The sequence below is a fragment of the Macrosteles quadrilineatus genome, unplaced genomic scaffold (assembly GCF_028750875.1).
Source record: "Macrosteles quadrilineatus isolate MER2022 unplaced genomic scaffold, UCM_ALF_1.0 Scaffold_6__1_contigs__length_79288215, whole genome shotgun sequence".
NCBI classification, from domain to species: Eukaryota; Metazoa; Arthropoda; class Insecta; order Hemiptera; family Cicadellidae; genus Macrosteles; species Macrosteles quadrilineatus.
Genome location: NW_026542599.1, coordinates 28,778,268 through 28,790,485, shown reverse-complemented (window position 1 = coordinate 28,790,485; position 12,218 = coordinate 28,778,268). Strand labels below are relative to the sequence as shown.

General features: G+C 36.8%; 1 protein-coding gene across 1 annotated transcript; it reads left to right on the top strand.

Annotated features, from left to right (window-relative positions):
- Nucleotides 1–731: 731 nt before the first annotated feature.
- LOC128997424 (peptidyl-alpha-hydroxyglycine alpha-amidating lyase 2-like) lies at nt 732–11,997 on the top strand. The gene is made up of 12 exons (XM_054423062.1): nt 732–873; nt 2,534–2,682; nt 4,887–4,977; nt 5,657–5,764; nt 6,513–6,714; nt 8,032–8,223; nt 8,367–8,501; nt 8,645–8,779; nt 8,923–9,057; nt 9,201–9,335; nt 10,261–10,373; nt 11,708–11,997. Exons 1-12 carry the CDS (start codon nt 742–744, stop codon nt 11,843–11,845), a joined length of 1,665 nt encoding a protein of 554 aa, XP_054279037.1. The 5' UTR covers nt 732–741; the 3' UTR covers nt 11,846–11,997.
- Nucleotides 11,998–12,218: the final 221 nt, after the last annotated feature.

Here is a 12,218-nt window from a genome sequence, read left to right as displayed (position 1 = left end):
CTGTGCCACGACCAGATCTGGTCGGGTCTAGGAGAGGGGTTTGGCGGGGGTACTTTTGTTAAAACATTTGCGTCTTACTACACACCACACTCTCCCCTAACCCTAGCACTGCCAATAACCGGTACTTGTATGTTTTATTTCCGATAGTAGCCACCTGTCCGCGCACACATAAGTTTTGGCCGAACTGTACCAGGTTCGGTGTAAAGGTTAAGGAGTTCTGAGTTAAAGAATCAACTCTGCAACTATAGAAAATGATTTAGAAAAACTTGTGTGTCCCCGATCACTTTTTTCACACAATTTGAATGGCGTGGTTATAAATTAATTTTAGTAAGGATAAGGTTATGTCGAGATACGTTAGGTAAGGTTAGGTAAAGCTGAGATAGGTTGAGATCAGAAAGATCAGATAAAATATAGTAAGTGGTTGCTACTGTTGCTAGCGGCCTACGGCCTCCACTTTCTTTCCCAGCATTCAGAGACATACAATAACGAAAACAAAAGGTTACCGAATACATTAAATATTTTAAACTAAGTATGGGCCCTACTCAATGTTAAGGTCCATTAGCTAAAACCACAATTTTCCACATTTTAAGTTTTAGGCAAATTAACAGAATACAGACAATTTGTTTTTTATTTAAACTTTGAAAGATATTGACAACTGATCGATGTTGTCTAGCTACAACCGCGAGGGCCGCAAAGTGGCGCTAGCGCTAGCGTCTCCGCAAGCATCGATCGCCGTCCAAGATGGCGGTATATACGTTCCTGCAGTTGAGTTGTCTTCTGCTATCGTATCAACTATGTGCAGGAAACACGCTGCAGGAACTTTTCTATAATCAGATTCAGAATGTGTTGAACGAAGCCCCTCCGTCAGCTTACGTAAGTAGAGAACGTGGGTCTTGTGTTAACATTGTTGGCATATCGTAACAGATTTCATTGATAACAAACTGTTCTTAAAAATATTTTCTGATTTGGAATAAAATGTGAGTTTTTTCTGACTTTATCAGGACTAGTTTGGCGTTTCCAATATTACGAGTTTTCAAAGATGTTTTTGGTATTAATATCCTGCAGACGAGTTTTCATAATATACAGTGAATTAAGTATCCCTCAACTGAAGTGGCAAAAATTTAAATGTTTGTCGTAGTGAATGTATTTTGAAAACTAAGTTACAGTAATTGACTACGGTTTGTTTGAAATCATTATTTTAATCGTAATACCTACTTAAACTCAATTACAATAAAAACTCTAGATGTGTAAGAGAAATATCTAAATAAAACCTAAAATTTGAAATGGAAATGAAGAAGAAGAAGCGACCAAGAGTAGCCTACATATTTTATGTCCTTCCAAATTCGTGAAATCAACGTTTTTTGTGGTTGCTATCAATACATCATCAATTGATTCCAGATAAAGCATTATCACGTTTATTACTTACCTAGCTCAAAGGGATCTCTTCACTTTGCATCTAAAATTGTGACTCCTCCCAGCTGTTAAGTATTCAATATTTTTTGGGACTTGATTTTGTTTGGTAGGAAATTTAAAATGGATAAATAATATAATAAATGACTTATTGACTTATTCACGAGAGCTCGGCCCGTGGTTGAAAACTCGACCAAAAGGATATATTGTGCAAACTTCTCTACTTTCACCCCACGCTGTAAATAAAACATGTGATTGGAAGTTCTTTAATTTGTTTTGATTTTCTGATTATATTAATTGTTGTTATTTCGTCACTAACATAGCAACCCATAAATCCCATGTTTTTTTTTTTAATTTTAACTTATTTTTTTCTTGTTTTTGAGCCCATTTTAACTTTTTAGCGGGTTGTACCAGGAAAACTAAACTCCGCATACCTTCATAAGAAACAAAAATTCACTTTTTGGTCCAAAAAGTTAACCAAAAAGTGACCAAAAAGTGAATTTTTGTTTCTTATGAAGGTATGCGGAGTTTAGTTTTCCTGGTATAACTCGCTAAAAAGTTAATATGGGATATTGATGCCTACATTTAAGTTATGGTTCTCTCAGGCTGATGAAAATTTAATAAAATGGCCGTCATGTCGTACTTGGTTGAGATAGAGACCTCTAGTTTTCACTGATATTCTTCTTTAATAAAGGCCTTTAAAATGAGGTATGTTTTTTAATGAGGTGTCACTTGATGGGGCTTTACATTTAAAATTTTGGAGCTACCCCCAAAATACCCCATTTTGGGGTCCCGGGAAAAATTGGGATACCGTCCAAAAAGTGCAGTTTTATCTTTTATGAAGGTATGTGGAGTTAAGTTTTCCTGGTATCACCCATTAAAAAGCTAACTAGGGGTATCCACACATTTGCCCAACCCTGTATAGGATGGATAAGATATAAATTGATAAAAAAATGGCGGATTTCAAGGTGTTTTTAAAAAGCATATTTTTCTCAATTTTTGTTGTATCTGAACCCAAACATATTATATGTTGTGTATAGTATTAGTGTGTATTAGTATTGTAATAGTATTTTGGTACACTAGGCTATAGTTGTTTAGGTTCACTGTTGCAATGTGTTGGTAGGATGAGCCAGTGCTGCCACCACACCCCCAGGAGGTGGAAGGGTGGGGAGAGAGTCTGTTGGGCAAGATCGGACAAGTTAGCGGAGTGACAGTCAACCATGTGGGCCAGCCTGTCATCTTCCATAGAGGTCCGCGAGTGTGGGATGCTACGTAAGTCAAGTACTATTTGTTTGAGAAGTTGTCTTGCTTAAATGGCATTTTGAATGTTAGGCTACGGCTACGATTATACCAGGACGCTAGTAGGGCATTAAATGAGATGGGGGTGATTAGACTAGGGATGCCAGTTTATGAAGTTAAAAAAGCCACCAGATGCTCGATTTTGTGCATCCCAGCTGGCAACGCTGAAATTCGAGCGTCTGGTTACTTTTTGCCTCCCGGGATGCACGTTGTGGGCATTGGTTCAAATGAGGTGCATTATACCATTTATACTATAGGCTGCTAGCATCCGAGACACTCTCTTTCGACATGTGCACGAATATAGGCAATAACAACCAAACACACAAACAAACAAAGAAACAAAGAACGAAAGAAGTTCAAACAAAGAATAGGCAATAAGCTATTACCGTAGGTCTCATAGTAAAACTTGGACCCGGGACCGATTTACTTTTTCGATTTGATGTCCCCAGAGGCCAAAAACACCATCTGTTCAAAATGTTATACATGTAGGCAATATTTTATATAGATTTATATATTAGTTACTGGATTACTCTATATCTATCCGTGAACGCGATAACTTGAGCAATTTTTGTCGTATTTTGATGAAATTTTGCTTAAAGGTGTAGGGCGGGATTGACTTGAATGAGCATGTGAACCAGCATCAACGGACCATGGCAACGGGGTTTTATGGGGTAAAAAAGGGGTTTTCTCATATTTTACCCACAAAACACAAAATTTGCCAATTTTTCTCTAGAAAATTTTAAAGATTTTAAAACAAAAATAATTTAGTATATTAAAGTGTTTTTGTACAATTATTAGTTACAAAGAAAATTCAAAGAAATTCTAATTTAAAGTTCCCATGTTGTTCTTATAGAAAAATTTACAGCCTGCCCTGAGGTCAGGTATAATGGAAGCGAGAGGGTTGTTGTTTCATCAGATGCACACTTACCCTCTATTCTTATTAGAGGATGTTGCAATTTGGTAAGGGATGTGAGGGTTTTAACCCATTCCTGACTGAGTTATTTGTCAAGTATCATATAACAAGAACTGCAACAAGAACTTTTACCTAGTACTGAGTAAAAAAGGGCCAAAATGTACAATGTTTTAGTAAAAAACTCATTAAAAATGTAATTTATGAAATAAATGCCTAACACTTGTGCTTAAATTGATCTACATAAAATTTCCTTTTATAAGACACTAATATTAAATAAAAATATTTTATAGCAATTTTTCATACATATAGTAGGCTTTTGCATTTTTATATATGCAAATAAAATTTGTTTTTTGAAAGCAAACCTTGAAAAATAAAAATAAAATCTATTGGTCAAATTTTTAAATAGTATTCAATTTGTTACACAAAAAACTTTACTTGGTTTATAGCTGTTTTTGTAAAACTGCAAAACGGCAAAATAGGCCTCGGCCTAATACAATTTTTGCACCAAAATTTCATGTGTACTTAGTTAAGTGTTGGGAGTATTGAAATAAATGGAAAATAATATTCTAAGCATCATTATATTACTTTTGTAACTAATTAAAACATTAGGAAAAATTAGGTAAATCAATAATAATGCATAATAAGCCTAATAATAACGCAAAATAATGCATTATGCGTGGGGACGGACGCTGCCCGTCTTTAGTCTTTCGTAACCTAACGCGCTAGGACGGGCGCCGCCTGTCTTTAGGCAGGAATGGGTTAAGATGCCTTTTTGGCACAATTTTTTTAATGAGATATGTTTTATAGTATTCTATTTCAAAATGCAAGACAATAACTTAGGGAAATTTTCTAAACAATAATCCAGTTGTGTACTAAACATCTAGTAGGGTTGAATGAGTAATAGTAAAAGCTTCCAGAGTTTTGGGATAAATATGTTGTTGTCATTATGGACAGCACATGGAGATAAATCTGTCTAAATGCACGAGAGAGCTGATATTGTGTCCTATATAAACTCAATGTTGAATTGACAAAAATTAAGGTAAAACCATTAAGAGTGTATTACACTCTGTGTATAGTCAATGGTAAAGTGCAGACTTAAATTTAAGAATGATCTTAATTTTTTACTGATATCCTGATATCAAAATCGGATGAGTAGTGCATTTTAAAATTAAAACTATCTTAAAATATCTTTATCAATAGGATTTGGTTGACTGATTCATTCTTTGGTTGCTCTCACTGTTTTATAATGTACTACATGTTTTAGTTCATTCAATGTAACCAAAGACTTCCAGCATCGTGAGCAAGGCCCAATCCGAGAAGATACTGTTCTGGTTTTGGATCCTCACTCTGGCAAGGTAAGGTACTTGTGTTGACACTGAAACTTCTAATGTAGATTGGGAGGTCCCAGTAAAGATGGTAGGATTTTGCTTACATTAAAAAAAGGCAGCTACCAATTTGTGTGTGGTAAGGGCCAACTTAAGTAAGTAGGGTCAGGCCCAGGGGAGCAAGGTTTGTTGGGGGTGGGGGGCAAGGATGAGAACAATTCCCCCGTAAGGAAGGGGGAGGCCAGGCAAATATCTCTCTGGCCAATTGCATGTCACATGCAAACCCCGGGCCTGGTGTTTGGGAAGTGTAAGAATGACAAAACTATCATACCTTATAGTTTTTTATTGCAGCTTAAGCTTTCACCGAGTTAGTAGGGTAAAGAGAACGAGTTCTCACTTAGAAAAGAAAAGACCCATATTTTTTTAGATTAACCTACCTTATATTGTGTTCCTAACCAAGGAATTATTAAAAATCCATTGGTGATTGACTGGAGTCAATCCCAAGACACATTTTCATACATAAGTGTGAGGACAAAATCCTTTCCTTGATCAGAGCTGGTAGCTGAAGCTGAATAACTGGAATCGTTGGGTAATCCTTTCTTAGCTTTCCTACAGGCATTGTCATGAAGTCATGCTAAACCTATGGCTATAACATCCTGTATTTTGCACATTAAGCTTAGCAAAGAAGTCACAAAAATTTTCTTTTCAGGTTCTCAGCAGTTGGGGACGAGATTTCTTCTACATGCCTCATGGAATTCACGTAGACTGGGAGGGAAACACTTGGCTTACCGACACTGCTCTTCACCAAGTCTTTAAGGTGACTTATATTACAGTATCCAATATTATAAATTAAACATAATAACACTTATTTTGTCATTTTGATACGTATATTTGATTTATTACAACATTGTGTTTTGATTATGATTGATGCACACAGTCGTCTTCAGGGTAAAAATTACACATCACCAACATTTGCTGAGGTTTCAGCATCATTGCAAATGCCATCTTCAAGTTAGTAACAAATGATCACTTCTCTGACTTAGTTACCTAGCAAGAGTGTCCCATGACAGCTTTTCAAGATTATTCAACAATAATTCATTAATCAATTGTCTGGGTAGCCAAGGGGTTGCAGTGATTGCCTTCATATCTGAAGGTTACTGGTTCGATTGCGATTCCAAGCGAGATTGTTACTACCATGTGTCATTGTGTTAACTAAAGATGCTATTTACCAAAAGGTCAACGTTAGATAGTAACAAGACCAGGGCTTGTACTGTTCCCTTTTAACACGTAATAAATGCTATTGGCGTGGATGGAAAAAGATAGCACCTGGAAAAAATGAAAATGTCAAAACATGTTAGAGTGATTGCTTTGTACCCTGAAGATCACAATAGTGCTTTGAAGTTGTGTGACTGTTTACTTTTATTGACAGAAATATTCTTTTGCATCAACTTTTAAAGACACACTCCTATGGTCTTAACTCTTCATTTAAACATTGTGAGGTGTCATAATAATTTGGGATTGCAACTTTTACACACCATGGGTTACAACTTAATGTTGTCGTCCAGTTCTCGCCTGGGGCGCGGCGACCTGGTCTTACCTTTGGTCAGAGGTTCAAGCACGGTGACGGACTTCGTGAACTTTGTCAGCCGACTTCTGTAGCTGTTGCGTCCACTGGGGAGATCTTCGTAGCAGATGGATATTGTAACTCTCGCATTCTCAAGTTCGATGGAATGGGAAATCTCATCCGAGTCTTCCCTCAGAAGCAAGGTATTTCTTGATAGAAAGTTAGAAACCAGTTCAAGTGAATAAGCCGAGGATTTTTCTTGTTCGAATATTGTAATAGTAATATAATGTGTAATGTTTGGAGCTATAAGACAGTAATTTTATAGGTTTTATTTTATATTGAAAATTTAACATGTTGTTTTACCTTATAGCATTTCTATCCAGGAGTTTTTAAAAGGTTTTTTTTATATTTTAAGACTCACTCTTTTAGAAGAAACTGGACCCAGGTATCTTTGTTCATTAGTTTTAACATTCAATCTGGATACTGAAGTAGGCATTTTATCTATATAGATCAGCTACTGGCATTTTCTTTTGGCAGAAAGAACCATAGGCGTAACTAGGATGACCCTAAGGAGGAGGGGGGGGGGGATTACAACGGAGGTCAAGAGGGATTTTGTAATTGTAGGAAAAAAATTTTGATTGTAAAATAATCACGTTTTAAGGTCAAAGGCAGGTGGGTTCAAACCCCTAAACCCCCTCTGGATATGCCACTGAAAAGATCATAGTTCTGTGATCTAGTCAGAGATTGCGCTAGTGTCTAAAATCCTATTTTCCTACTTATTCTTTGTTACCGAGGTAGTTGAGGGGGCACAAGATGCTATAGATTTCAATAAGTGACCAATTACAGTATACTTGTTACAAAAACATATATTGATTTGCCTCTGATTTTGGGCACTCAAGAAAACATTCCATCTGACCCAGAGCTCAAGGTATATATTTTTTTACTAAAAGATAACATTAAGTTAATTAGCGTCATACTGTGTTGTATTTTCTCTTGTAATTTTTCATGCTAGAATATTTCATTATTTGGTGTTGTTACCTACGTGCCTATTTTGAGGGAAAGTAAATCCAGACCTTAGTGGCCTGGCATGAACATAGACTTAATGTAAGATCCTTACAATGGATGATTATAGAGTTTCAGTGAGGGAAAGTATGTGACTGTTTATAAAAAAAAAAAATTACCGCAGCATTCTCTGTCAGTGGCTCAATTGTTCTGAACTAATTTTTAGTATAAAACTGGGTCTAACTTAACGTAGAGTTGTGGATTGTACACCTCAAAGTAGTAGCTCATAACAAGACTAAGATTTGAGAACTGAGGGGTAGGTGAGAAGAGGTAGATGGTTTTGTGATACTTGATTGTTTCCCGGAGGATGGTTAGGATAATACGAATACGTATAAAGGTTGGATAACCAATAGGATAGTTGAAACTCTCAGTCAATTCACAGTCAGAGGTTTCAGATGCAAGAATACAATGATAAAGAAATATTTTGTTACCAATAGCTTATATTTCTATTGTTTCAGAGTTTCTGTCTCTAGAAGTTCCCCACAGCTTGGCCCTGCTGGAACACCGCGACCTTCTCTGTATTGGAGACAGAGAGAACATGAGGGTAGCTTGTATTGGAGCCAAGTTGAGAGATAGATCTCCTGGACCTGGTCTTACCTTCACTATACAACAACCTGACTTGGGCAGAGTCTTTGGTATTGCATCTCATGGTAGGTATAGGTAGGGACAGAGAGAACATGAGGGTAGCTTGTATTGGAGCCAAGTTGAGAGACAGATCTCCTGGACCTGGTCTTACCTTCACTATACAACAACCTGACTTGGGCAGAGTCTTTGGTATTGCATCTCATGGTAGGTATAGGTAGGGACAGAGAGAACATGAGGGTAGCTTGTATAGGAGCCAAGTTGAGAGACAGATCTCCTGGACCTGGTCTTACCTTCACTATACAACAACCTGACTTGGGCAGAGTCTTTGGTATTGCATCTCATGGTAGGTATAGGTAGGGACAGAGAGAACATGAGGGTAGCTTGTATTGGAGCCAAGTTGAGAGACAGATCTCCTGGACCTGGTCTTACCTTCACTATACAACAACCTGACTTGGGCAGAGTCTTTGGTATTGCATCTCATGGTAGGTATAGGTAGGGACAGAGAGAACACGAGGGTAGCTTGTATTGGAGCCAAGTTGAGAGATAGATCTCCTGGACCTGGTCTTACCTTCACTATACAACAACCTGACTTGGGCAGAGTCTTTGGTATTGCTTCTCATGGTAGGTATAGGTAGGGACAGAGAGAACATGAGGGTAGCTTGTATAGGAGCCAAGTTGAGGGACAGATCTCCTGGACCTGGTCTTACCTTCACTATACAACAACCTGACTTGGGCAGAGTCTTTGGTATTGCATCTCATGGTAGGTATAGGTAGGGACAGAGAGAACATGAGGGTAGCTTGTATTGGAGCCAAGTTGAGAGACAGATCTCCTGGACCTGGTCTTACCTTCACTATACAACAACCTGACTTGGGCAGAGTCTTTGGTATTGCATCTCATGGTAGGTATAGGTAGGGACAGAGAGAACACGAGGGTAGCTTGTATTGGAGCCAAGTTGAGAGATAGATCTCCTGGACCTGGTCTTACCTTCACTATACAACAACCTGACTTGGGCAGAGTCTTTGGTATTGCTTCTCATGGTAGGTATAGGTAGGGACAGAGAGAACATGAGGGTAGCTTGTATAGGAGCCAAGTTGAGGGACAGATCTCCTGGACCTGGTCTTACCTTCACTATACAACAACCTGACTTGGGCAGAGTCTTTGGTATTGCTTCTCATGGTAGGTATGGGTAGTGACAGAGAGAACTGTGTCTAAGGAATATGTCGGGCTCAGTCACTAACAAGACTACAAGATCGCGTCACTCATCCTACACTCATCTACATTTTCATACTTGGCTTAAAATACCTACCTTTGTATCGTTGCCATTTCAAAGAAAAAGTATCGAAAAAGTATTTAAGTATTAACTATCATTGCAATTTTTAAATTTTTCAATTAACTATTTACATTCCAGTAATTAGGAATTTTATGGCCAAGAGTATATAAGAAGATGTAAACCAGTGGTCAACTAGACATGACCGGCACTTACTCCTATAATTTACTTCCGTGATGGAGAGAAAGAAATTAATTATCCTTTAGAAGTCGCTTTTAGTTTTCTCTAATTTTTACAGTTTAATAGAATTTTCAAAAAGAATGACAAGTAAATAACACCATAGATAAAAGACACTCTCTTAGTAGATTTCTCATCCTTATGGAACAGCTGAAGACAATTTTATTGGTAGTTCTGTACGTTTTATGCAGAGGTCGTGTTTTGTTTCCAATTTGTTTCCCGTTATTACAGTACTTTAAAACCTCGTTTAACCAAATAATACGCTCTAATCATAAACAATAACTTGTCCCTTAGTTGTACAACCAAACAGTAAAGCACAAATCAAGAAATTAACCCTAAAATAATAGAAACAAAATTTTGTTGACACTAGCACCCAGTGTCACCGTACATGAACTAGACACGAAAAACGTGCTTCAAAATTTACAATCGGATGAGAAGTCTACTTGTGTTGGTTAGTCTATGATAACACTTAACAGCTGCTTTTATTATTATTGCTGAGAGGATATCCTAAAAATGTTCAAAATGATCTGCCACAGCTCAAATAAATAAACTATCAAAAGTTATGAATGAAAATGTAAACTCCCCCTTTGTTCGCAGGAGATTTGGTGTATGCAGTTAATGGCAAAACATCCCCCACTATTCCCACCCAAGGGTTTACACTCGATCCTTTGGCTGAGACTATGCTGGACCATTGGGGACCAACCTCCACGGTATGATGAAAATGATCCAACCATATGTTATGGAAACATAATGTCAATTCAAATGTTAATTCTGTTTATATTACCATGTTGAGTAATTAGCAATGTTTGCTGTAGAGATAAGCGAGGGATTTTCCTTCCAATTCAAATTTTAAAGCAGAACTTAAACTTCTTTACTATACAAAACAAAGTTAATTAATTCTAATGGATTTGACTTTAGGGACACCACCGTAAAGTATACATTCAATTGTCTATGTTTGAATTGTAGTCAGTTTGCTTGCTTTCAAACATCTTTTTCTTCTATATAAACTTTTTAACTTACCTTACCTTTGTGGCCACTCAAATCTCAGTAGGTATTTGGCCTCACCAACAACAGGTCGCCACCTTTCTATGTCTTCCATCCATTCAGTCTCTGCTCTGAGCTTTATTACGTCTCTTCGCACCTGGTCCTGCCATTATAGCTGAGGTTGTCCTAGTGGTCGTCTTCCAAGAGAAAGATTTTCAGACACCATTCTTAGCATTGAATCTTCCTTTCTTCTCTTAACATGACCGGCCCAATAGTTTCCTACTTTTTATTTGGCGTATTACGTCTGGGTCTGTATAGATTTCTATTAGTTCTTTGTTTGTCCTGATTCTACACAAACCATTTTCACTAACGGGACCGTACATAATTCTTAGTATTTTATATAAAAAATTCATATCTTTTCTTGGTTCTTTGTCAATATACAGGTTTCAGATTCGTGTATTACTGGCTGTATTATCATTTTGTAGAGTTTTGTTTTGGTTTTCCTTGACAAAAGTCTAATTTTTAGCAATGATTTAAAGGGCCCAATAACATTCATTCCTCAGAAATAATCTGACATTCGTCAATACTTAGTCTTTGTGTTATTGGTCTATGTTCACTCCTAAGTATTTAAACTATGTAGTCCTTTTAAATTTTTAATCTCCAACTTGTAAAGGGTGTTCCACTTTTTAAACTTAGTCCAACTAAAATGGAAACTTATTGTAAACTCTAGCACATTCTATGCCCTCATAAACTACCACAGTATAAAAGCTTAAAGAGAAAATATAAATACAACAATCGTAGCACACTATGAGAGGCTTTAACAAGCATTTATTACTTAAGGAAAACACTGACTTCAGCTGGTCTATTGGAGTCGATACTCCAAAACAAAATCATAATGAGAGAAAGCAAGTATATCTGTACTACCTATAATAGTCAATGAAACTACATGGACAGCATTAAGCCATTTCAAGTTTTTTAAATGCTAAGATTCCCTGATATTTGTGCTTTCTCACCCTCAAAGGTGAAAATGTTGAACTAAAAACACAATATCTTATTTCAGGCTTTCAACAACCCTCACGCAATCGCTATTTCTCAAGATGGACATTCTCTCTATGTCGTCGAGATTGGACCAAACCGAGTCTGGAAGTTTGAGCTTAAACCCAACTACGAGCCTAACAATGATAAAAATACTTTCTAACCTTGTAGAAATATCATGCCATCATATTGTATACATAGTTAAAGTACCTGTATCACTTATGATTAGGAAGACCTTATATAGAATATTTTGTGGTCTTAAAGAAATATTACTTTTATTTTTTGTTATTGAAATATATAGCCTACATTATCGTAGTTGTTATTTTATTCTCTCCTTTTAAAATGTTTTGCAAAAATCACGAGTAACTAAATAAATATTAGTGGTAAGCTTTCTGAAGGTTTAAATTTGAACTGCAAATTCATTTAAAACGAGCTGTAGGCCGTCCTATGTACGGGAATTGGGTAGGTAGTCAACTAAAACTGAATATAATTCAGAACAGCTAGTTTACACACATTTAGACAAATTCTGCCATGGG

Excerpts from the sequence above, each read along its gene's own strand:
- LOC128997424 (XM_054423062.1), top strand. The coding sequence starts at position 742 with ATGGCGGTATATACGTTCCTGCAGTTGAGTTGTCTTCTGCTATCGTAT. Across the intron at positions 6,715-8,031 it reads AGTCTTCCCTCAGAAGCAAG|AGTTTCTGTCTCTAGAAGTT; the intron begins GTATTTCTTGAT and ends CTATTGTTTCAG. Across the intron at positions 10,374-11,707 it reads ATTGGGGACCAACCTCCACG|GCTTTCAACAACCCTCACGC; the intron begins GTATGATGAAAA and ends ATCTTATTTCAG.